General features: G+C 34.6%; 1 protein-coding gene across 1 annotated transcript in view; it reads right to left on the reverse strand.

Annotated features, from left to right (window-relative positions):
* Positions 1–7,755: 7,755 nt before the first annotated feature.
* LOC111054128 (cholinesterase 1) overlaps positions 7,756–26,014 on the reverse strand; it is a 120,633-nt gene continuing 102,374 nt past the window's right edge. Inside the window, exons 2-3 of the mRNA XM_039441303.1 lie at positions 16,508–16,617; positions 7,756–9,185 (exon numbers count right to left, since the gene is read on the reverse strand). Of these exons, the coding sequence (XP_039297237.1) occupies positions 7,863–9,185; positions 16,508–16,617 (1,433 nt within the window). The 3' untranslated portion in view covers positions 7,756–7,862. The remainder of the gene's footprint in view (positions 9,186–16,507; positions 16,618–26,014) is intronic.

Consider the following 26,014-nt stretch of genomic DNA (forward strand, 5'->3'; position numbering starts at 1 on the left):
CGTAAAAGTCATTATTGGCTTATAAACTACAAAATATGCGTACCAATTTAACGACTTTTAGGGAACGTCGGTTTAACCGGAAAAAACGTTATCCGGACTGGCCTCAGTCCCGATGAGTCCGGATAAGAGAGAGGCTACTGTACATTCCATTCAGTGTAATATTACATTGTAATATATTCCATTCAGTGTAAATATGACAAAGATTTAGTGTAAATATAATACGTCTTTATCAAAAAATGCTTCTCAGTTTCATTTCAATCTGAAGTTTCATTTTCATAATTTGCTGAGGCTTAGATAAGGGCGAGCAACAGATGCACTCTAGTAAAGAGGGTGCGTGAGAGAGAGGGAACGATATATTGAAGTGAGAAACTTCTATCAGTGCATTGCTGTGAAAGGGGAGAGCGACAGCGAGCACCTGTTGACTGCATTCCATGTGGTGTCTAGCGCACAGCCTCTTCCTTGATAACTTACGAAAAATGATTAGTTCCTTATCAGATCACATGCTGTACATGTGTCTAACATGAGTAATATCCCGATAGTTAATTTTGACAATGTTATAAGACAGAAAGAAGTGCCAACATGGTGTAAAAATGGTAAGTTGTTACCCCATAATGCAAGGATCCTTATAATAGGCTCTTCAGGCTGTGGCAAGACCAATTTGCTATTTAATTTAATTTTTTCAAAGAATGGGTTGAGATTTAAAACTATATACTTGCATACTAAAAGCGACTATCAAGATAAGTACTTGTTTTTGAGAAAAGTCTTCTCAAAAATGAAGGATATTGAATTTCATATAAACAACAATTCTGAATCTATACCTCATCCAAACAAAATATCAGAATATTCTTTAGTTATATTTGATGACTTACAACTTAATCATGTACCTCAAATAAGAGAATATTTCACTATGGGCCAACATCGTAATATTGACACTGCATATTTAATTCAGAGTTATGGAGCTACACAGAAACATTTCACTAGGGACAATGCAAATATGATTATAATCTTCAAGATAGATTTATTGAGTCTGAAATTAATTCACAGAGATCATGTTGGAGGAGATATTTCTTATAAAGATTTCAGTAAACTTTGTCATAAAGTTTGGAATCGTAAACCTCATAATTTTGTAACTATTATGACCGAGTGTGGAATTAATAGCGGCAAGTACCGAGATTTGCTCGATATGTATCTTACCGTTCAGTAGGGATTAATTCTTTGTCCAGTCATGTTGTCTAAAACACGCAGCAGAAAACTGAATAGGAAGAACGTTGGTTTAATCGATAAGATTAAGAAATTGAGAAAAGTAATCAGCGACAAGCATAAAAGCTTAGTTAATTTTGAAAAATGATCGGAGGAATACAATAGGAAAACGCTCTCACCGTTGATAGAGCCCATAATTGAACTGGGAAAAAACAAATCTAGTTTTCACTCTAATCATGGTGTAAAACCAAAAAAGGAAGAAGTAAAAGAGGAAGAAGAGAGCATGGAGATTGATGATGAGGAGTCGAGTTATGATAAAAGCTATGGGAGTTCAACAGGCAATCTTTTAAGCTCAACTAAATTTGAAAACAGTTTACTTGGTTCTAGTAAAAACGATGAGGTGCTGTCACAATATCTAAAAACGTTTCATGCGGAGAAATTGAATAATTCAATTAGTTATGGAATTTCATACAATTCTAAAGATGACGTGTATTATATTGGAAATTAGCAAGTAATATTCAATAACAGTTATATAGATATTTATAATGAAAGATTTCATTTGACACATGGTCTACTTAAGTTATTATTCAGTTCAAGACCGAATTCAAATCTTTATAATCAGAGAGATCTGGATAAGTATAAAAAAATCTTAACACTTACAGGCATACATTTAGATCGAAGAGGGTATGTTAAACGAAATCAGGGAATCAAATCACAAATGATTCAGAAGTTATTTCCCAGTAAAAAAATTATTTTATTGAAATTTGCAAAAAATAATTCTCATGATAGAATTTATCAATACTTTGATAATTTTGACGAATTAGTGGAAAGATTAAATTTACTCTATTCCTCAGAAGCTTCTGGCAACACTGGACATGATGTTCAGATCGCCTCTATAATTGAAGAGCTAAAAGAAGCAAAACTAATTGTTTAGTGTTACGATGACTCTGCATCGATTCGGTCAGATTGATACACCTACTAATGCTAATCTTATGTGTGATATTGACTCGATAACACAGAAAATAATCAAATCGATAAATCAACAAGGAATCAGCAAAGCTGTGAAATTTTATTTAGATTCGCAGATAACCAAACTAGTTTCGGAAAATACTAAGAATATCGGTGTGAGCATAATTGAAAGAGAACATATTCTAAGTTCATTACAAAATTTTAGCGCCAATATCGATAAAGCTATTGCAGAGAGAACTCTAACTTTAGAATCTGCTCTAGGAGAAGTGAAAACTTTAACAGACAGCTTTTCATCCCAGTTGGTGAGTATTAACAACGATAAAGTTGATAAAGGTTATTTAGATGAGAAATTAAAAGCCATATCAGATAAAATTAAGATTTTGGAGGTGCTGGACAGAAACTACCTCAATACTAAATTAAAACAGCTTAGTCTAAGCTGTATTGGCTGAAAATACTAAGAATATCGGTGTGAGCATAATTGAAAGAGAACATATTCTAAGTTCATTACAAAATTTTTGCGCCAATATCGATAAAGCTATTGCAGAGAGAACTCTAACTTTAGAATCTGCTCTAGGAGAAGTGAAAACTTTAACAGACAGCTTTTCATCCCAGTTGGTGAGTATTAACAACGATAAAGTTGATAAAGGTTATTTAGATGAGAAATTAAAAGCCATATCAGATAAAATTAAGAATTTGGAGGTGCTGGACAGAAACTACCTCAATACTAAATTAAAACAGCTTAGTACAGAAATTTTCACTAAAGTAAATGAAACACACCCATCGTCAATTGATAAGCAATATTTAGAATCTACTTTGCAGAAATTGACTAGTTCTTCATTAACAAAGGAAGAGTTTGAAAAACGATTATCTGAAATGGCGAGTGCAATAAAAGCTAATCTGTCAGTATAGCATTAGATGTAGAGAGAAGGATTCACTTCAATCTGTCAGTATAGATGTAGAGAGAGGGATTCACTTCAATCTGTCAGTATAGCAATAGATGTAGAGAGAAGGATTCACTTCAATCTGTCAGTATAGATGTAGAGAGAGGGAATTTTTCCCCTCAAAGGGAAATTTTTTTTCTCTCACTTTCTTTATCCCCCTCATCTATACTGGGCAAGGGGAAGGGAAAATCTATTTGAGAGAGAGATATATCTTTCTCTCTTTTCATCCCCCTCATCACCACTGGGCAAGGGGAAGGGGAAATCTATTTTTAGAAAGAGTGAGAGAGAGATATATCTTTCTCTATTTTCATCCCCCTCATCGCCACTGGGCAAGGGAAAGGGAAAATCTATTTTTAGAAAGAGTGAGAGAGAGATATATCTTTCTCTCTTTTCATCCCCCTCATCACCACTGGGGAAGGGGAAGGGAAAATCTATTTTTAGAGAGAGTGAGAGAGAGATATATCTTTCTCTCTTTTCATCCCCCTCATCACCACTGGGCAAGGGGAAGGGAAAATCTATTTTTAGAACACCCCCCACCCTGTGGGCGAGGGGAAGGGGTGGTGGGATTGACGAGGGTGGTGAGGGGGGAGGGGATTTCGAGCAAAAAAGCTTCCTCAAAGTCTCGTTTTATATCTACTCAGAACAATGAGTAAACCTCCTCCTCTAACGAGTACTTTTTTCTTGTTTTAATGTTATCCTTTCTCGCGATGTTGGTTTTCAGTGTTCCTTTTATTTTTTCACTGTCTTGTTTCTCATTACCGGTGGAATTTGAGGGTTTAATTAAGACTACCTGTTCTTTTGGAAGGATTTTCCTGACTTGATTATTGGACTGGGGATCGCTTGAAGTAGCTTTTTTCGGTAGTTGTATCATGTCTGCGTAAGTAATAGGCCTGTCTTTATTTCTAATTTCCTGAACAGATTTGCTTATGTCCTGTAATGAGTGTTGAATTTTCGGATGCCCTAAAGAATCACTTATTTGGCTAATAGTAACTGCTCTCGTTTCTACTTTTACGATTACCAATGCTAATTTCTGAACTAATTCCAAGAAATTATCATATTCGGCTCAGGAAACCTTGTTTTTTTTTTAAATTCTGACGAAGCCCATCCCTTGAATTCCGAAGAGATACTCTTCATGTTCATTATGTCTGTGTTGAATTCACTCAGCAATAATTGTTCAACAGTTTCCATTTTACCTGGTTGTTCTCTTACTTTGAGTCCTTGGTTTCCTGGAGAGTTCCCTCTTCTTCCTCCTCCTCGAATTGCGGGATCAGTCCATCCGGTGGTTTGGTTGGTGACCTCATCCATCCGACGACGATGACGTATGAAGATAGCTGCTGTATGGTTATGTTCCAGTGACCCACTTATTGATGAAAGATGATTGTTTTGAAAACTATCACTACGGTGAAACTAAACTACTAAGATGTTTACTCTATGAGCGCTACTGTAAGACTGAGTGTGTGAGTAGTTGGAGGGTCGGCCCAATCCTTCAGAGCTCATGCGAACTTGGACAGAATATAATATTAGAATGCCCAATTTTTAAATTTAATGGAAACCTTGATGAGGTGCATCAAGCAACACCAAATTCCATCCAATAGCTCGACACACTGAATATAACTTAGAGAAATGATGTAATGTGCTCTATCTCATACGATATATATATATATATATAATATATATATATATATATATATATATATAATTATCAACCGGGTACATCTGATAAGCAGTTTCACTCACTTTCTGACGTTTCGTCATTATCTCAAACGACATCTTCAGAGCGCAGGTAATCTTACACTGACTCCTGCCTGTGCTTCAAAATTCTTCCTCGTGGTCGAAGGGAGTACCTACCTCCTCCCCGGGTGATGATGAGATAGTGCATTGAGGTATCTATTTGTATGGATTGGTTTTCTGTATACAGAGTGTTCTAGATTGTCATTTTCGTTTCTGGTGATTAGAATGTCTAAGAACGGTAGTTTAGCTTCTTCTTCTATTTCAAGAGTGAACTGTATTTCACTCTCGAAATAGAAGAAGAAGCTAAACTACCGTTCTTAGACATTCTAATCACCAGAAACGAAAATGGCAATCGAGAACACTCTGTATACAGAAAACCAACCCATACAAATAGATACCTCAATGCACTATCTCATCATCACCCCGCACATTCCTTCTCTGTAGTCAATAGTCTAATCTTTCGATCTCTTCATCTCACTGACGAAAAAAGTAAAGAAGAGGAGATCAAGACAATCAAATCCATACTGAAGAGTAATGGTTACAATAGTGGTATAATTGAAAAATCTTTGAAAAAACAACTTACACCTCCAAAACCTGAAGAAAAACTCAAGGAAGAGAAAGCATCAAAAAAACCGTCCCCCTTCCATACATCAAGGGTACCACCGATCGTATTGGAAGAATACTGAAAAAACATCAAATCAAACCAGTCTACAAACCTTCCCAAACTATTTCAAAATTTCTAAAGAAACCCGTCCAGAGATTAGAGCTAGGAAATCAAGGCAATTACAGCATTCCCTGCCTGAATTGTGACAAGATGTATGTAGGTCAAACAAATAGAAGAATATCAGCCAGGATAGAGGAACAAAAACTGAGCATAAAAAACAAACAATCCACCTCAGCTCTTTACAACCACGAAAAGAACACAGGGCACAAAATAAACTTTAAAAATTCCAAACAAATAGCCAACATTCAAGATTTTCGGGTTAGGATTGTACGAGAGGCTTTGGAAATAAAGAAACAAGGTAGCCTTAACAAAAGGGATGACCGTACAAATATCTCTTCTCTTTGGAAAATCATTCTGAACACAACAAACACATCACAAAAGCCAGACACTTCTCCGGTAATTCCATTGACCCAGCAGCGCCAGGCTGAATACATGGAGGAAGGAGAGGGGAGGAGGTACTCCCTTCGACCACGAGGAAGAATTTCGAAGCACAGGCAGGAGTCAGTATAAGATTACCTGCGCTCCGAAGATGTCATTTGAGATAATGACGAAACGTCAGAAAGTAAGTGAAACTGCATATCGGATGTACCTGGTTGATAATTTACCATATTCATCCATCCGCGAATTTTTAAAAGTTGATATATATATATATATATATATATATATATATATATATATATATATATATATATATATATATGTATATATGTATATATGTATGTATGTATGTCTAAAAATTTGAATCAGTTACACAGAGATTCAATCCAAGTCAACCACCATATTTTATATAATATTTCCTCTGTTCCATGATATTCAGTTATTATAACATCAGATTCGTTCAATGACTCCGTTAGATGGTAACATTTAACGATGGTTCAATTTGATTGAATTTTATGCAACTGGCCGATTAGATCAAAAGTACTAGTATAGGTACCGTATTCTACCTTACAATAACTCGGAGTAGCATTGTTTATGAAAAAGTATAAGTATTGCATCGCTTATGTGTGTGGTCATGATAAAAATAGCTCATTTCTTTTTTTCAACTGAACCGTATTTTGAATCTGTCTGAAGTATATTGCCGATTAACGATGAATCGAACATCACAGCAGTAGGTATCATTGTAGAGAGAATAGGCATGCATGAGAAGATATCCCTGGTGTGGGTCGTTTATGTTAGAAATTTCCAGCTGATTTTTGTCAACTCAAGCCGATTACTGTCGACTACTGTCTAATATTCTGTTTTGGCCGGATGAGAGAGAACGGTACAGAATGAGAGACTACCAGCGTCTCATAGCTTCACGAAAAATACTAATAGGACTGTCGGCTTGAGTTGACATTAAAAATTGGAACATGGACGCCCTATACCATGGAATATTTTCTTATGTTATCATTTCTCTATGGTATCAATCAGTTACATAAGTAGGCTACCTGTACTTGTTATTTTTGAGGAGGAAGGAAGGAAGGAACATATTTTCTATTAAAACGATTATATAACTTTCTCATTGATGTGTGAGTAACCTGCAACTATACAATATGATAGACTATAATATACTCCGTGATATATATGCAATTTTGACGTTCAACACTGGATGTTTTGCATGTATGGCACATTCTTTGGACATCCATACAAAAAAATAAATGTCATCCCTGCCTTCATACTTTTTTTAGAAATCAACTTTAGGGTCTTTAAGAATCATCAGGTCTTCCACAAGCAAATGTGTTGATAAAGTTTGTCAAAAAGATTCTCCTTGCAAAAATATTATTATCTCAATTTGAATCATATCAATGCAACTATTATGTTGAGCTTATCCTAATCCTGAGATTTCTATGTAAGATAACAATAGGCATGACAACAGTTGCCTGTTTCGACTGAACCTAGATTTGATTTTTTAAAATGTCTCATTTTCCATGAATCTAAAGGTACTGTTGTGTGTTAATGGGATCCATTGTCTAGAAACACTCCTGAAATTTATGAATCATGTGCAAATATGTGTTTCTCGGTAAATTTAAAAATGATACAATGTTGGATTATAATACTATCAACAGTTCAAAAAGGACAACTCTATACTTAGATTAACTTTTAAGTGTCAGCTTTCCTTGAAGATAACATCAACGCTTCTCATTCAACCAATGCTGACAGTTAGAGAATCTCACTATGAAGAATAGGGCCTATGTATTAATTGCTATCACATTCGTAACAGTATCAAGTTTTATTTTATACAAAGTTAGAATGAGCGGCCATTATTTTGTTTTTATTAGAAAAATAATAGATATTTACAAATAGTTAGATCCCTTCGACTACAATTCACGTGTGGCGTGTGCAATCAACAAAAGCAAGAATGATGCAGATGAAGCATTGCAGATGTGGACAGTAGTGGCGCCAGCCGTGGTATTACAACAGGTAGTTGAAGCCTCTGACAGTTTTGGATAGTAGTAGTTCCAAAACTTGGTGGCTTTATAATCAAAAGTATTGATGTCACTCATTTCTATGTTCTTGTCAATTATTAGCACTCCGGGAGACTCTTCGGTGAAAGGTTCCCAATGTAGCCCTCGACCCTTTGTTGCTGCTGGAGTTGATGCTCTAGAAAAGTTTCCCCAAAGACTCATAACTATATCAGTCTGCTTCCTGTCTGCATTGTTCCAAACAACTGGTGACACAAATGAAGTCCAATATGGCATGCCCCACACAATGGGCAGTTCCATCATGTGAGGCACATTCATCCATTCCTCCAAATCAACTACACCATTAGTTTTCAGCTTGTAATCAAACCTATAAACATAAGCCACATTTGACTTGCTCACGTATGTTGCATGCAGGAATGATCCAGCTGCATAATACTTTTCCGTACAAAAGTCCAAGTATTTCTTTCTAAACACCGATACATCCTGGTTGTGTAGAGCAGGACTATAGAAAAAAATGACGGAATCATAAAGTAATTCATAGTTGACAGTGCATGAACTGTTCACTTCGAATGTGTGACCGGCATTTACTTCATCATTAATTCGATTCTGGAAAACATCCCTGTTGAAATCAGACGCCAATGTCTCTGCAAACACAAACGCTCGCTCCATGTCAGTGAATCCAGTTAGGAAGTCGACTTTGTTGAATTTGTCAGCTGCAAGTAGCTCGGAAGGTTCAGCAGGTAAGAAAGCTTGAGCAGTGTCATTGACGAAAGAAAAATCAACAATTGGACCCCAGTCTGCTATTTGAATGGCTCCATTAAGTAGATCTTTCCCGGAGACCTCTCTGAGACAGTCGAGTAGTTCGCTTGTAGGCTTCACGTTGCACTCAAACCGTTCTGCCAAGTCAGTCAAGTAAGGATCTTTTTGTGGTGATCTGATGGTGCCTGGAGCAAGTGCACTGCCACTCATGGCAATTGCTCTGCTGAATTTGCCTTCTGACAGGGGAGACATCATGTGAAGGGTGACACTCTCTGCACCAGCACTATGCCCAGCCAGCACCATATTTTGAGTTGAGCCACCAAAAGTGCTGATCTTAGCATGCACCCAGTCCAGAGCTGCCACCTGGTCCAATAGGCCTGCATTGCCTGGTGCCATTCCATCCAAAGTCGAAAAAAATCCAAACACGTTCAGCCGATAAGAGCTTGTTACAACAAGCACCTGAAACACATTGCAAAACAATATTACTTGATATGCCAGGCAGTCTGTATTTTGAATGAAACAGATGTTAAAAGTGGATAAATGTTCCACTGTCGATGGACAAGGTAATAGAAAGAAGAAAAACACAGTCTACAGTACCAGCACATCAAATGTTTTATGAATCTTCTTACTTTACTCTACTTTACTTTATTTGGCTCTACAGTCCAGGGTGGACCTTGGCCTCCTCTATATGACGCCTCCATACATCCCGCTCTTGTGCTCCCTGCCGCCAGTTTGCCACACCTAGCACACGGAGATCTTTTACCACATCGCTGATCCATCTTATTCTTGGCCTTCCTCTTTTTCGGATGCCCATCATCCTTTCATCAAAACAGTTATTGTGGTACTCTTTCATCACTCATTCTTATTATATTTCTTTCGCCAATTGCTCTATTAATCTCATATGATTTATGAATCAATGAATGGAAATTTCATTAGTTTTACTAAAAAAAAAACTTTCTCCATCTTCGCTGCTTACTATTTCAGGTATCTTGATTGCCTTCATAGAATATAGAAGAGAGAGAGAACCTTATTACTTTTATTTTGTATTGGTAATATCATAGGAAGATTGTTTTTGGGTATACATTTTTTTCACGTTAATATTTTCCAACATGTCTTTCAACTCTTCAAACACAACGCAGCAACCCAGGTTAAACAACACACTGTTCAATTATCATGAATTATTGTGACTTGAAACTCCACACATTATTATTAATATTGTAGACTAGGTTTTGTTCTTTGTTTTTTGACAGAGACCCTGAGACCAATAATTTTTTAGATGGTTTGCGAAAAGTATACGTAAGCTCAGACAGTCTCTAGTAGGCTTGCACGGTATGGGAATATATTTGTTACTATTGCTTGAAAAAAACTCAACTTGGGACAAACTCAATTCTAGATCATTATAAATGTAAGGTACACTTTTGGAAATCTGATTCATTTGAATAATTGCTCAATGTTCAATTAGGTCTTGAGCAAATAAATAAATTTTCACAAGTACATACTCCACTAATCTGATTAATGTAAACTAATCTGATATCTTTCATCTTGAGAAATATCAAGAAATTCTTGATGTGGAAAGCGATGTGATGTGGAGAGCAAAGTAAAGCAAAGAAATAAATTTATAATCTTTTCATCTTGTATTCAGAGGTTGTTGATAATGTTGAATTATTATAAAAAAATGGATTTTTCCAATGAGTGTGATTTTTGAATGGTGATTTTATCCGTGTAATAAATTTAAAATTTATCCAAAATTTAAATTCAAAGATATCTTTTCCTCTTGTATTCATGTGTTGTTGATATGTTGAATTATTATGGAAAATAAATTCTCGTGTAACATGATAACGTGAACCTATAGTGAGATACCGGGAAATTTGAGGCAGAGGTGAATAGCGAGAAAATGTTGTTCTACTCTCAATGAATTTGATTTGATTTTGAATGTCTAACCTAGAAGGCTCTACTACATACTAGGAGACCGAGTTGCAAGACGCTCTACAGTCTACAGAGCACAGTCTATTAGCCGTCTAGAGACAGAGATACCTTGTATCAAATGTCCATACAGATTTGGAGGAGACAGTTGAGTTTTCACAAGAATCTCCAACATTGCATGAAGTCCCCCATTTCTGCTGGCGGACTATAGACCTGCAATTTTTGGTCTCCTAACCGGCCCATAGACGAGGACTGGTCTATAGACATGTTTCGTAGACAACCTGAGATTATCCGCAATATGTCTCCTAGTGACTATTGGGCTTAAGGAAAGTCTTTTACAAGAATAGCTGAAAACTTTTAGAGAAAGTGAAAAAAAGCTAAGCCTCTAGACCTCAAGAGAAAAACCTTAAACTTGAAAAGAAAACTGCCTAAAGGAGAAAGCAATCGCTTTCGGAGTGATTATGAAAATCAAAAGATTTAACTGGATAACTTACAATCTTAAATTTCAGGGATTCCGAAAATTTAACACTTTTGTGAAAAATCTTAACTTATTACTCTAAAAAGTCTAAAATCCATGGAGAGATGAAACAGATCTATTTCTCTCTTCCAAATTCAATGGATGAGACAGGAATAATTAGATGGATTATCCATCTGCCAGTTAAATTGGACAGAAATTGCAGTAAACTGAAAAATTTTGGCTAACCAAAAACTTATGATTTCTTGATCATCAATATTCATTCTTGTAGAACAAAAATACTTATCTGGTGCAGAAAAAATACGAATAGATACAATTCCAGGGTCAACATAATCATGGCTTGTCGATTTTAGTCGCTAAATCCTCAGTCGTAGAACTATGGACCAAGCTTTTGATTTCTATGTCGCATAACGTCCACAAACTTCGGCTTTTTTGTTGTTCGATTTTTTGCCGTCCTTATGAATACTGTTGAATCAAACATGATGATATTTAACAAGTTGCGCTGAACCTGGTAGAATTCATAGGAACGGTAAAAAATCAATTTTACGAACATTAATGTGCATGTAACAGGATTTAGAAGATCAATACGATAATGTGTTCTATCACAGTTTAATGATCATCACAGAAATGTTTAAGTGGAAACATTCGGGCGCAAACCTACTACCATGGGAAGACAAATAAATTTATGGAAAGCTTGATAGCTTGAATAGTGATCTGATATTTGTTACACGTTTTTAGTCTAAGACATAATATGACTTAGACTAATTTTTAATCTGTTTTGTCAATCGGCAGAGAAACGTTGTTTTTTCAAAGTTATCTTACTCCCTTATTTTTGGTTATTTTCAGAAATCAAAATAAATATCCCACCAAATTTCCTACATGGATACAGTGTAAGTTATATTATAATAGCTACTGTACATAGGCCTACGTACTGTATAGTACAGTACCTGTGTCGTTTTTACCATAAAATTATATGATAATAGAAGGCTTTATTAAAAACATCCATAACTTCCTTGTTTTTGGATATTTTCGAAAATGGGACTTACGCTTTAAAGAATTAGGGGTCGCTGAATCCAATCCGAAATCAGAATCTTTCTATCTTCATTTTCAAGAAAGATAATTTTTGAGAAAAAGTGATGACTGGAGTACTGTACTATACAGTACGTAAGTACTGTAGCTATTATAATACAACTTGCACTGTATTTGTGTAGGAAATTTGGTAGGATATTTATCTTGATTTCTGAAAATACCCCAAAATAAGGGAGTAAGATAACTTTGAAAAACCAAAGTTTTCCTGCCGATTGAAGAAACAATAAAAATTAGTCACTAAAAACGTGTAACAAATTATATCAGATCACTATTCAAGCTATCAAGCTTTTCATAAATTTATTTGTCTCCTCATGGCAGAAAGTTTGCGCCCAACGTTTTCACTTAAATATTTCTGTGATTAAATTGTGATAGAACACATTATCGTATTGATCTTCTAAATCCAGTTACATGTACATCGATTTTCGTAAAATTGATTTTTTACCGTTCCAATGAATTCTAAGAATTCTATGAATTCTTTATACAGGTTCAGAACAACTTCTTAAATAACATTATGTTTGCTTCAACAGAATTCATAAGGACGACAAAAAATCGAACAACAAAAAAATGCTTTCTGAGTAACTGGCTTTAACAAAGCATGGCTTCACAAAATTGTGTATTTAATACAGTACGATAATTTAGAATAGTTGGTACAATGGTTATGCTTTTCGCATTATGGCAGCACTGAAATTCAGTGAATTTAACTGTACAACATTCCTTTTCCTCCTATTTTATTGGGTGATGAGTGGAGATGATTTATGATTTCATATTTGGATTCATCTTTTCATAGTTCAATATTTTTTTGGAAAACTATAACTTTTAAAAATTGAAAATGTTTATGTTTAAACTTCTCAGGAGTTCAAAAACTTCTTGAAACCTTTGCCTGTCCCTTTGTGAGGCAGGAGTATTATTATCTTAGTATGTACTATATAAGCATATGATAATGGAAAGCTATATTATTAAAAACAGCTATAACTCCCTTGTTTTCGGGTATTTTTGAAAATGGGACTTACTATATATAGAATTTGGGGTCGCTGAATCCAAATCCGAAATCAGAAATCTTCTATCTATATTTTTTAGGAAGTTAGACTTTGAGAAAAAGTGATGAGTCATACTTTGAGCAAACGTCGGCCTAGTTGTTAGATCTGTCGGCTTATTCGTAAGATCCCCATGTGAAAGCACAGGAGAGCTGCAAAATATGAAATATGATCTTCCAGGAGCGAGGACTCTGCCGTGTGAAACTGACCATAGGATCACCATGTGAAAGCGGCGATTTGTCTGCTAGTCTATATCAAATCGGGTTTCTGCTTGCCTCGAGGGGAAAAGACGTGACAAAATGAGGTTCCTGGCTCGGGATCACCATGTAGAAGACACGATTGAACTCAATGTACTTCGACAAAAAAACGTAAACACTGTTCAGTGTTCAAGTTGCACGTCTCCTATTGTGTGAAAGAGGCCTAATACTATCAATGGTACAATGAATTGACATATTCATTTACACACTATTTTTCCTCTATTGTTCATGACTTATATGTACTGCATATATATTATGTTTTTTACTACATTATTCAACACTAGCTTGATTTCAGCGACTCATTTCATAGAAAAAAGTAGACTAATTGATAGAACTGCCTTTGTCAAAGAATAGATTTTTCAATTCCTATAAACAGGAATAATTATCACATTTTGAAATTCATCTGTATCCAGCTAGTCTTTCAGTTGCCGGGGATAATTATTAATTTATTTATATCACAAATATATTTCTCAATAACTCGACAAAAATCAACATATTCAAGAACAGAAAATCAGGCAGAAACTGAAAAAACTTAGCCTATACATTTTAAAGGACAATAAACATATTGCCGGACTATTTATTCACCTACATACAATATTTATATATCTATAGAGCTATGTGTATATTGTGAAGAGTAAATGATGTTTTTAGTGTAATAATTCATATGTAAATAAAGTCTGTGAGAAAAAATCGTCAACTGAGTGTGACCTGGTCAGAATTCATCATATTTGTGGAACTGAATACAACTGGAATATCAAAGATACCTGACTAAGCTTACATTATAATTATCTTCACAGTTCTATAATATAATTGAATTATTAGTCAGGTCTAGTTTTAGATCAGAGTCACACTGATCCATTACTGACTATTTGTTTCGTTTGAACGCATACTCTGTTGTTCTGTGATCATCAAGTACCGTACGTATGATTCCATAACAATTTGGAGGTCTATTAATAACATTTTGTTATTTAAAGCCTGCGTAATGGCCTATCAAAGAAAATAGAAATGTATGCAGACGTTTAATATCGAACTATTTTAACTTATGCACTGATAACTATCAAACAGTTGCAGCTGAAATGAAAAGGTATGACATTAATCATTGTAGGGAATGATGTGAGGAAGACATGAGAATCAATTTTGTTTAGGTATTCTTATTGAAACTAGAGATATGAACGATTTCAGTTACGCTAGCCACATAAAGCCTTGAGATGGTTAAGGCGAGGTACCCAACCAGTGAGTTGGGGGGTCAAGAACGCTCCACTCTACGGGAAGGCAGCTCATAGGGAATCATGAATTGAATCATGCATTGGATCAGAGTGGGACCGTTCGAATTGTCCCTTGGCTTGCATATTGTTTCTCAATAATTATTTCCCTTAGAATGCTGAGCGATATACCTAGTGTTTGTTTACGTTTGTTTACGTTTTGTCTCTTTCAATGAAAAACAATTGGTAAATCAGTTGTTTTTCATTTTATAAATCTACTAGCAGATAACTGGTAACCCGTGCTTTGCACTGGGGAAAATTCTGTGATGTAAAATGCAATCTCCTAATGTCCAGGAAACATAAAACAATAGAATAATAATTTATTAATTTTTGAAAATTACGTGGATAATCTTAATCACAGTTAAAAGTTTTCAGCAAAATAAAATTGAGTTTGATCGGTCTCGAACCCACAACCTTTAATTCATGATTCGCGCGTGCTACCAATAAATCTACGGATCAACTTGGAGATAGCTCCATTCGGTTGGGCTTCTATAGTTGCGTAAACTTTGAATTACAAATTGAATAAATTTGTTCTAGTCATTCGATTAATAGCTATGGAACTATAAGCCTATATCCCTCCTCGGTAAATTCAGAAGCTTCATTTAAAATTGATAATGCGTCAATCGTGTATTTCCTATCCCATACATAAAATATATAAGCTAATTCCGTCCTTCCTAATATTAAAGATAGATAGAAACCACTCAAGCAAAGTACCACAAACTGGAAACTTGAAAAATCCAAAACTTGAGGGACTGAGTACTTGACTTACTGGAAACCCGGCGAATATATAAAATTGACAAACTGAACACTTGACGCATACTGAAATTTTGAAGCACTGAAAATAGGCTTATAACCGCATCCTCGGTGAATTAAGAATTGTTTAGCAAAATTTCAAGTTAATCATTTCAGTAGTCTAGACGTGATGATGCGTCAAACATGTATTCCGTATCCCGTACGGTACATGTATACGTGAATTTCCCATCCGTGTGTATACGTGTATATTATAAGCCAGTTACGTAGCCAGTTACCATATTATAAGCCGTGTGTTTACGTCTATATTATAAGCCAGTTCTTTTCTTTACTATAGTATAAATAAGTTAACGAATTACTGTTGAAAGATTTATGAGATTAGACATAGATCTTGGTTCATTATGAGTGATTCAGTGTTTGTGAATCTGAAGGTTTGATTTATTTGCAATGTTCTGTCTCAAGGTGCAATTCCTTAGCGACGACAAGCCGCGCGGCTAGAGTCGATAAGGAATATCACCTTTAGTCCTAGTGTGAAAGTGACATGAAATGGGGTTAGCTCTAATTTGGAGCTACTAATGTTTCTACAGTCTACAACATTTTTTTTCAACTATTAAGAGTTTGTAAATAAAAAAATCATGTAGGTTCTAATTAATTAATTTGTATAATTGTAGGTCAATGACTGTCTTTTTTTATTAAATTCATAGAATAGTCACATAGACCACCCAAGTAGTCTGTAAAGTTGAATATCATAGCCTACTACATGAATCAACCTCTTTTCAGCACCATCCTCAACAAAAGCAGCACCACTGGCCCACACCAGCTACTTTTCACACCTGCTAGTCAGGTTTTCACAGCTTACAGTGCGTAACAATAAGTTAATAATAATTATATAGTTAACCACATCAACAAAATAAGAGAGGTATTCCAAAAAATGTACAAGAACAGGGTTGCTTAATGAGAGTTGAATTATAGTCATATTATGATATATTACCCTCTGTTTAACTGCAAATGCTGTAGCATCCCAGAGACTAGCTGCACCCACACTGAAGTTGCCTTCATGGAACCACACAACAACTTGCCAGCCTTCTGCAGGAGGGTTGCCTGCAAAATAAAATATAAGTCAAAGATTATCACAATTCAATATTTTTTAAAATCTTTACTCTACAACACTAGGCCTACTGTTGTAGAGTAGAGATTTTTTGAATGTTTTGTGGGTTGTGGACATTTTTCAAGGCACTGAGTCTCTTCTTCAGCTTGAAGGAAGTAGGCCTAATTTCTGATACTTCATTTTATACAAGTATTTTGACGATAACAGGAAATATAAGAAGAGTACAGGAATGGTACGTTAGCAATGAAAGTGACTGTAGTAGCTTCGTAATTAGTCTACCATAAAAGTAATTAGTAATTAGTATAAGTACTTGGTAATAAGTCTTCGTATAAAAGTCTTGATTTCATTCTTTAGTTCTGTAGAACATTTCGTTCATTAAAGACTTCTATTTATTTTATATTTAAAAAAAAAAAAAACTCCCAAGCAGTAAAATAATCAGTTGAAAGTACGGTACTTTCAAAACTAATTTTAAATCATTTCTATGCTGTTTTGAATTAATAGATCTATCTGAATCTACCGAGACGCTTATAAGGACACCTCAAGAATAATTTCAAACCCTCATAAGTTTTGACACAATGATCGAATCTTCTCTTACCACATCTTCTTCTCAGCTTGTCAAGGATGTTCAAAAGCATGTATCATAAGTGAATTTTATAAGAAAAAATGGAAGATTTCTTCATATACTCATATTTTTATACTCAAAAAAATGACTAATTTCCATATTCAAAGCAGCGTATCTTGTGAAACACTTCGCATAAGAAATTCAAAATGTAGTGGAGTTTGTAGAGAATTTTTTCCTCTTTTCACTCTCATGAACAATTCTTCCGATTCCAGTACCATTTTAAATTTACAGCCCATTGAACACTCTTCTATTTTTTGCAATTTTACTGCCTATCAAGTGTTTCTAAAACAAGTCTGATACATGATAGAGACTTTCGATTGGTTTCAAATTGAAGAAAATATAATGATTTACAAGCTTAGTTTCCTTTAATTCGTCTTAAATAACTGGTTATTATAAAAAAACTGCGAAGACTGTGAAAATGAGGAAAATATCGTCAATTTTTTGATATTTTGTAACGGACGAATGTAACTTTTTTACGGGAATCACCCGAAAGGAGAAATTCTGTTCTACAATCAAATTCAAGAACACGTATCGCTTTCAATATAGAAATTGGCCATTTTTTTGTGTTTGGAAATATGGGTTTTAAAGTTCACTGAAGATTAAAGTTTCCATTCTTCTATCAAATTCTACTTGTGATACATGATTTTGAACCGCCTTGACGAGCTGAGAGGAATGAGCTGGTACGAAAAGATCCAATCATTGTGTCAAAAGTTAATATGAATTTGAAATTGTGATCCTTGAGGTGTCCTTATAAGCGTCTTCCCACCAGGAACTACTGAGATTTAGTTCATCTAACGGGTGATTTTGATAGAATATATTTCTTCTATATAGATATAATCCAAAATATTTATTTAATCGGTTGGGAAGACCCCGAAAGCTGTTACAGTATAATGGAAATTTTGTATTTTGGCTGTAGGGAATAGTTTTCCATTTCCACCAGTACTTCCCCTCCCCCCAATACTAAATTTGAAATTTCTGAGGAATCTTGTTCAGAATCAATTGTTCTTCCACATGGTATGTAATTTTTTATCAATACTCTTTAATACTCAAAGTTGTATAAGTTGTAGAGTAGAAGTAGTGAGTTTCCCGAATTTTTAATAGTCTTTAATTTTGTAAGGGAATGCTTTTTTTGAAAAAATCGTGGTTATTGAAATAAAATGGAAAAATTTGAAATAGTCCAAAAATTTGGGTGATCTTGGGGTTTTTAGGGGTGAGGCCGCCCTCTGGCGTATTAGCAAATTACAGATTTGAATGATGCGCTCCAAAATACACCAACAAGAAAAATTATTTTCTCGGGGCTGTTTCCTGGAAAATGACGATTAGATTGGACTATTGATAATGATAGATTTCGAGTAAAGGCAGTGTCAGGCTCGAGCCCCTCGTTTTTAATGCTTTTCTATAGTTAAAAGGGGTCCGTATCACAGAGGCAAGTTCTCACAGAGACAAGTAGTGTTTTTGAATGATATTAGTGTCACAGAGACAAGTTTCATAGGAACAAGTATTTTTATAAATGGCAGTCTCATAGGAACAAGTTCCCACAGAGACAAGGTGAGTCTCACAGAGACAAGGTGAGTCTCACAGAGACAAGGTCAGTCTCACTGGAACAAGTAGTGTAACTGGAACAAGAAGAGGGGTAGAGTCCCATTCGATCAAGTGGAGTGTCACAGAGACAAGGTCAGTCTCATAGGAACAAGGTTGGTATGGTGTGTTGCCTACACATGGAGATGAAGGCATTCCATTCCCTCTAATAAATTGGATGTCATCTGTTTTTCAATATATATACATATATATTATGGTGACATGAATAGAATCTTCCTTCAATCAACAAACAACGTGACAAACAACGCTCCTTCAATCCACGTGACATACATATATAAATATATAATTTACATATGTAAATAATGTGGTGACATCATTTGATGCCAGCTTTAAACGTTTCTCCTGTGGGAGAAAAAATGATGAATTTAGTGGACTGTTTAGAGTATCCTAGACATTTAGATTCAAATCTACATAGCATATGATTCCCCTTCCCATCCAGGATATTTGTGGTTTCTTAAAATTTCGATTTATTGACCGAGCGAAGTGAGTTCTAAGATTCAAGTCGACGGCTTTGCATTCCTCTTCATGTTTATATGTTCCGCAATTACAGCGAAACGCAGCAATAGATTACCATGAAATTTGACAGGTATATTTCTTTTTAAATTATGCCTCGATGTATATACAAGTTTTTTTTGGATTTTTTCATTTCAAGGTTAATACAATAGGTAAAGTCTCCTTCGAACGCTAATATTACAGTAAAAATCAGAATAGAATCATCCATAATAATTCAGCTGTTGAGTGGATTTTTAATTGCATGCAATAACTCATGCAATTAATAACGGAAAGAAAACATAGTATTTTCTCTCGAAATCTGCTTTCAACTCGGGCTGACCTGTTGCCAGTGTGTTGGAGGAGATTAGCTTTTGATGTTAGCATATTTTTGATACACTAACCCCAACAGTCATTAGCCGTTTCTACATCAATATCTTGCCGACACAACATACAAACAGGATTTACTCTTATGGACAGTATGAGACGAGGCTGTGTTTTATAACTGCGCGAGGTCTACTGTTCATAGAACTACTAGTCCAGGATTAAAATGTTGTTTTACCAAAATCATCAAATATTTAATAATTCAATACAATGATACATGTACAGATGTAAAACTGACTAGCACCGAGGTAGAATCAATTTAATCTTAAATAATTTGAAATATATTTCAAGTTGTTAGGCTTCATTTATTCATTGAACACCTATTTTATCATTATGGGTTATCAGAACCTATTAGAATTATGTAGATTGCCTTTAATGAATAAATTGAGTTCCATGTAAATGTATTTCTACCAAACTCCAAAATAACTATTTCAATGTGACTTAATTGTTCAGTCAATATCAAATAATTTTGTTACTGCAGTAACTTATACATAAGTGATATCAATGTAAGAAAGAACAGATTATATACTTCTAGATGAATGAAACAATATTGGAAAGATATTATCCAACGGTATTTAAATACACCCCTGACTGTTACTATATGGGAGTACCACCAGTAATTTATAAGTTTCCAATTCGTCAAAAGAGTGGTTATAGATAAAATAGTGTATTCAACGGTTATAATCTTCTCCTATCTATATTTTTTCTTATTATTATTGTTCATCCTCTTTCTCTTCTTCTTCCTTCTTCTTCTTCTTTCTTCTTCTTCTTCTTCTTCTTCTTCTGACTCCTTTTTCTATTATCTTCTTCTTCTTCTCGCTTGTTCTTCTTCTCCTCCTGTTGTCTTCTTCTTCTTCTTTTTCTTCTTCCTCTAGCTTTGTCCAGCAAGGACTGATTCGTTTTTGTATTATGGAGTCCCTTTTGTATAAGGTACCAAGAACAATAACAGGGATATTTCCAGGGCTCTAGAGAATAATGATACTAATTCCCTCTGTCCTTTTGCTAAGTTGAAACGTGTAGCAACGTGAGTTGAAATGTATAAGTTGACCTGAATTTTTGAAGGCTGATCTTCGAATTGATAAAATGATAGAAACATGGTCACAAGCAAATCCCTAAGAACATAATGGAGATGGAGACTATTCCTTTTAACATATTCATGTTTACTCATCATTATCACCATTCTCAAATGATACGAGTCGATCCATTCGGCGTATTCACGCCGATCCATTCCATCTAGAAATACCATCATCTGAATATTATGGTAACAATGAAGTGTGTGCAGAAAATCTCACTGACACTGACTGTACAACTGTGAGATTAACTATTCTTAGTCAAGGACTCTAAAAGACAATCTGTTGTGATGCCGGGTGACATAATTATTTTCGAGTGACGTTTTCATGTGAAAATTTAGATTTTTCTCCCGTCACAGGTTTTTACCTTGAGCATTGTTGTTCTAAAAAAATTGTGTATCATTTTGTTTTTATATGTATGTAAATAATGTGTGTTTATAATACTGGATTGATATCCAGTTCTTCAAACTGAAAATAGATGCAGACGTTGATAACAAAAAAATAGACATACAGTACTCCTCATATGCAGTTTCACAATTCTGTAGACAAAACTAGAATAAATCAATAGAACAGTTTTAATTTCAATAGTGCCATGTACTATGAAAAAAAAATCAAAATGGTACTGCCTCGGTAGAACAAGTAGAATCTATGCTATTCAGAGGTACAGTCGAGCCTCTGTATAATGAAGTCGATTATCCCGAGAAAAAATACGCTGCAGAGAGGTATTCGTTATTGGGAGGTTCTGTCAAGAAAACTGCCACGATCCTATGGATCTTATAATATCGTATCACGGCGGTAAATAAATGAATATGGTACATAGAACATATCATCGCGAACGTATGTAGGGTACTTATTAGGCCAATATTAATATGGAAATTTGAAAATTCATGCTGTTTGAAAAAAAACATGTTTTTTTGAATAATTATAGAATGTAATAAGTAAACTAACCAATTTATTTAGAGAAAGCTTGATTTGTACTATTAGTGGAGTTTAATCAAAGTACATACTCTGTAGCAATATCTTTCAACTCTTTACACTACTATTAGATGGAACGCAAAATACGGTTATTTTGTCAATAACTCCACTATAAATATCAACTTTCCTATTTTTTAATGTTTCATATTTGAAAAAGTGAGTAATTTTCGGTTCAATTTTGCATTTGAATAAAAAATCATGTTCGATAAACGACTCACCTCTATTCAAACAGTCAGACATGTCTGGTACACTATTTTTCAGTTTTAATCCTAGCCTGATAATTTTGAAAGCCTCTAGAACTTCTTGATCTGATGGATTCTTCTCCACAGGTTCGTCACAGCTATCATCATCATAGTCAGTTCAAAGAATTGAAATGTGTAACAAAAGCAAGAATGGGGAAGTCCAGTCGTTCACCTGCCTGGTCTACAATAATGACAAGTTCTTGGAATTCAATATCCAGTAGCTTGCATTCAATTTCCGACATGTGTTTCACCCTTTATTAACTGTTTACCACTCTATCTTCTTCCTACCTGAATTGCCATTATTTTCAGTCTATTGACCTTTCTGCTGAAACTAAACAATTCCTCTAAAATGTCATGGGTAAAAATTCGTTGTGTAGAGGATTTCGTTGAGTGGAGGTTCGTTATAGAGAGGTTCTACTTTTAAAAGAACACAGATATCCAGAGTTTCATTGGCCGAGCGATGTGAGGTCTAAGATTCAAGTCGACGGTTTTGCATTTCTCTTTATGTCCAAATATTTTTATGTTCCGCATTTACGGCGAAACGCGGCAATAGATTTCAATGAAATTTAACAGGTATGTTACTCTTTAAATTGCGCGTCAACATATATATATACAAGGTTTTTTGAAATTTTGCATTTCAAGGATAAAACAAAAGGAAAAAGAGTCTCTTTCAAACGCCAGTATTACCGTAAAAATAAGACTATAGAATTATTCATCATAAATCAGCTGTCGAGTGGATTATTAATTGCATGAAATGACGCATGCAATTAATATCCCATTGTTATTTGGTAAAAATCAGCTGTCGTGTGGACTATTGCAAGCGATGAGGCATTCAATATTGATAACTTGAAGTAGGTAGCTTGTTATTTTCTCCCGACTTTTCTCTGCTTTCAACTCGGTAAGTAGGTATTTCAACTCGGTATGATAGTAGTTGTTTACAACAAATTATTAGCATTCTAATTATAATAATTATACTTAATATCAATAATTATTGACGATACATTTCAAACAGCCATTAGTGGCTTGGACATCGATATTTCTCCGACACGTCATAACAGCACATAATTTACCCTGATGGAGGCTGTGGTTTTTAACTGCGCGAGGTCTACTGTTCACAGAACTACTAGTTATTTTTCCAACTGAATAGCTCAACAAATTCTATTGAGAGACATCAAAGGAAAATACAAGTTGCTGCATTGTGATAAAGTCACGTTCGGCAGACGCCAGTGTGTTTTTTCGATGAAAATGGAAAAATATGCATCAGAAGCTCTGGCATCCAATTATATAATATTTTACCTGATTTCATGAAGAGTATGAATGAACGCAACTTTAGATCTCATCGAAAGTTTTAAAGATAGATTTATCTAAAAGTGTTTTTTACTCAAAGGAAGAGTATATTCAACATTACTTCACATCATCACATGAATGGTATAATGTTTTCTTTCCCTGTGTCTTGTGTATTTGCTACTGTGGGCTCTGTCTTTTTTGTTCGACCATTTAGATTTTTTGACAAGTTCCAGATCCCCCTGATTTAGGTGGGCAGTGAATGCTATTCAATCTATCTATCTATCTATGCATGTGACTGGTACATGAATTTCAAACATGAAACACCATTATGTAATGCACTTACCAAATGCAGTCCCAAAATAAGCACTACCAAATCCACTCTCAACTGGACAGTTGGGTTAAGCAATTCGTTATTTAATAATAAGCCTACAGTTTAAGAGCCATCACTGATAAATACGTCACTTAGTATAAATACAGAAGAACAACAATCATAAACCTTATTCCGGTCCACTTTTTCATTAATTCTAAATTTCGTATATGTGTGTGATAAACGAAATTTGAATTTGAAATCACAACATTTTTTGAAAAACATACAGTTTTGAATTAAGTGCTTATTCTACGAAAATTGAAACCCCTTTCTTAGCTGGCGTCTAGAAATAAGAAATATATTGACCGATGAATACAAACAATTTGGATGTAGATTAGGCGATTAGGCCTTGTCTGAAAAATTCAGCTTATAGTCTGTTATACAATAAATGAGCAATTCAATTCATAACATCTTAGTAGTCATCTTATGAATAGTGTAATCATTCATCAAATCAGTCTTATCAAGTCATAATTATCATCACCCAGTACAATTGAATAAATTAAGTCATACATTGAAAAAAAACATAAACTATTTATAAACTCACAGCACTGAATATCACATTTTCAACAATTTGAAAATTAATTTACGGAATAATAAGCATTTTCATTCAGAATTAGATTCAGTGCGTTTTTTAATTTATTCAGAGGCAAGTTTCTTCTAATATAAGATAGTGGCAGATTATTGAACATGGAGTACACTAAATAGGAATAAATTTCAAGCTCTTACTCAATCTGACATTAGAAGTTACAATACTCTGGTAGTCCAGATAACAGTAGACCTCACTGAACATCCTTTGCAATGTGGTAACGAGAATATTCAGCCATCTACTAGAAATGCTATCTACTAGGAATAAAGTCATTATTATAATATCAGGGCTTTTTTAAAATGTTTGCCAATGGCCCCACTAAGAAATCTGATCAGGCTGGTTGGAGACTTCCAATCAACCATACGATCACATTTCATTACATTACATTACCAGGGCTACCAGACATTGTTTTGCAGTAGTCGTCAATATACTATATCATAATGGAAAAAGTAGAACTTTGATATGAAAGTAATGATCTCACTTCGTTACAAATAAAATTTATTGGTGTGCTTATCTAAATGTTGCACTACTTCAATCCTGTAAAAATGAATACCGGTATAATACTTATACTGAATTGATGGAATCCCAAGTCCCATTGCGCTTATGATAATCTTAAATGTTACTTTATCCACTCAGTAAGTTCAGAAAGTTATTGCTCAGTTGAATCAGAGCTACGATTAAAAAGATGATTTGGGAATTATCAAGTGGCACTTTTTGTTTTTCACTGGGATTTTAATTTTGTAACATGTAGAGACGCTTGTAGAACAACAATCTGTTAAAATTTTTATGGGAAAGATTACATGAGAAAAATGTAGTTTTTTATTGACATTATCATCCGTAACTCGGAACGCCATGATAAATCTTGGAATCTAAAGCTGCGTTTACACCAAAGTTATTAACAAGATGTTAATAACTTGATCCTCACAGATTATTATAGATTGAACGGCACTTGAAAAACACATATGTTCATCATGTGTATGATAAGTTATGTTCAATCTAATAGAATCTATAGAATCTATTGGTGTTAACGCAGCTTTACTCTGTGACTACCTGAAGTTAATATTATATCAATTTGAATTTACAATTCGAGACCGCAGCTCGGAAAAAGAAGAGATGATTAGCTCATAATATCGGGGACCGAGCTTCACTCAGGAGTACAAAAGCATAAACAATTTATTACAAAAGAAGGAATTATAATGAAAAACCATTTTGGCCATGTGGTTTTTAAGAAGCAGTGATGAATAGGTCAGTGGTAGGCTATCTGGCTTTTATATATTCCATTTCATATTCATATTGATTATACTTTCAGGTAGAAGGTCTAATATATACGTATTAGATATATTGGAATAGTTATCTTGGAGTTTAGTAGAAATATATTTATATTTGCATAGAACTCAATTTATTTATTTAAGTTATGTTCATAATTCTATCTATCTTCTATCCAATTCTAATAGGTTACCAACCCATCCCTATCATAAACCTTTAATCATAAACATATACCTACATGATTGAAAAACAGCAGACATTCAATTTACTGGAACAAAAATTAATAATGGAGTGCCTTCAAGTTCAGATGTAGGCAACACGCCTAACTTCTTCCTACATTTGCTACCTTGTCTCTATGACACTGACCTTGCTTCTGTGAAACACCTTGTTCCAGTGAGAACTTGCTTCTGTGAGACTGCCATTTATAGCGCTACTACTTTGGATGGAGACCTTGTCTCTATGAAACTGCTTGTCTCTTTGGGAGCTTGTTCCTGTGAGACTGC

This window comes from Nilaparvata lugens, chromosome X, assembly GCF_014356525.2.
Source record: "Nilaparvata lugens isolate BPH chromosome X, ASM1435652v1, whole genome shotgun sequence".
NCBI lineage: Eukaryota > Metazoa > Arthropoda > Insecta > Hemiptera > Delphacidae > Nilaparvata > Nilaparvata lugens.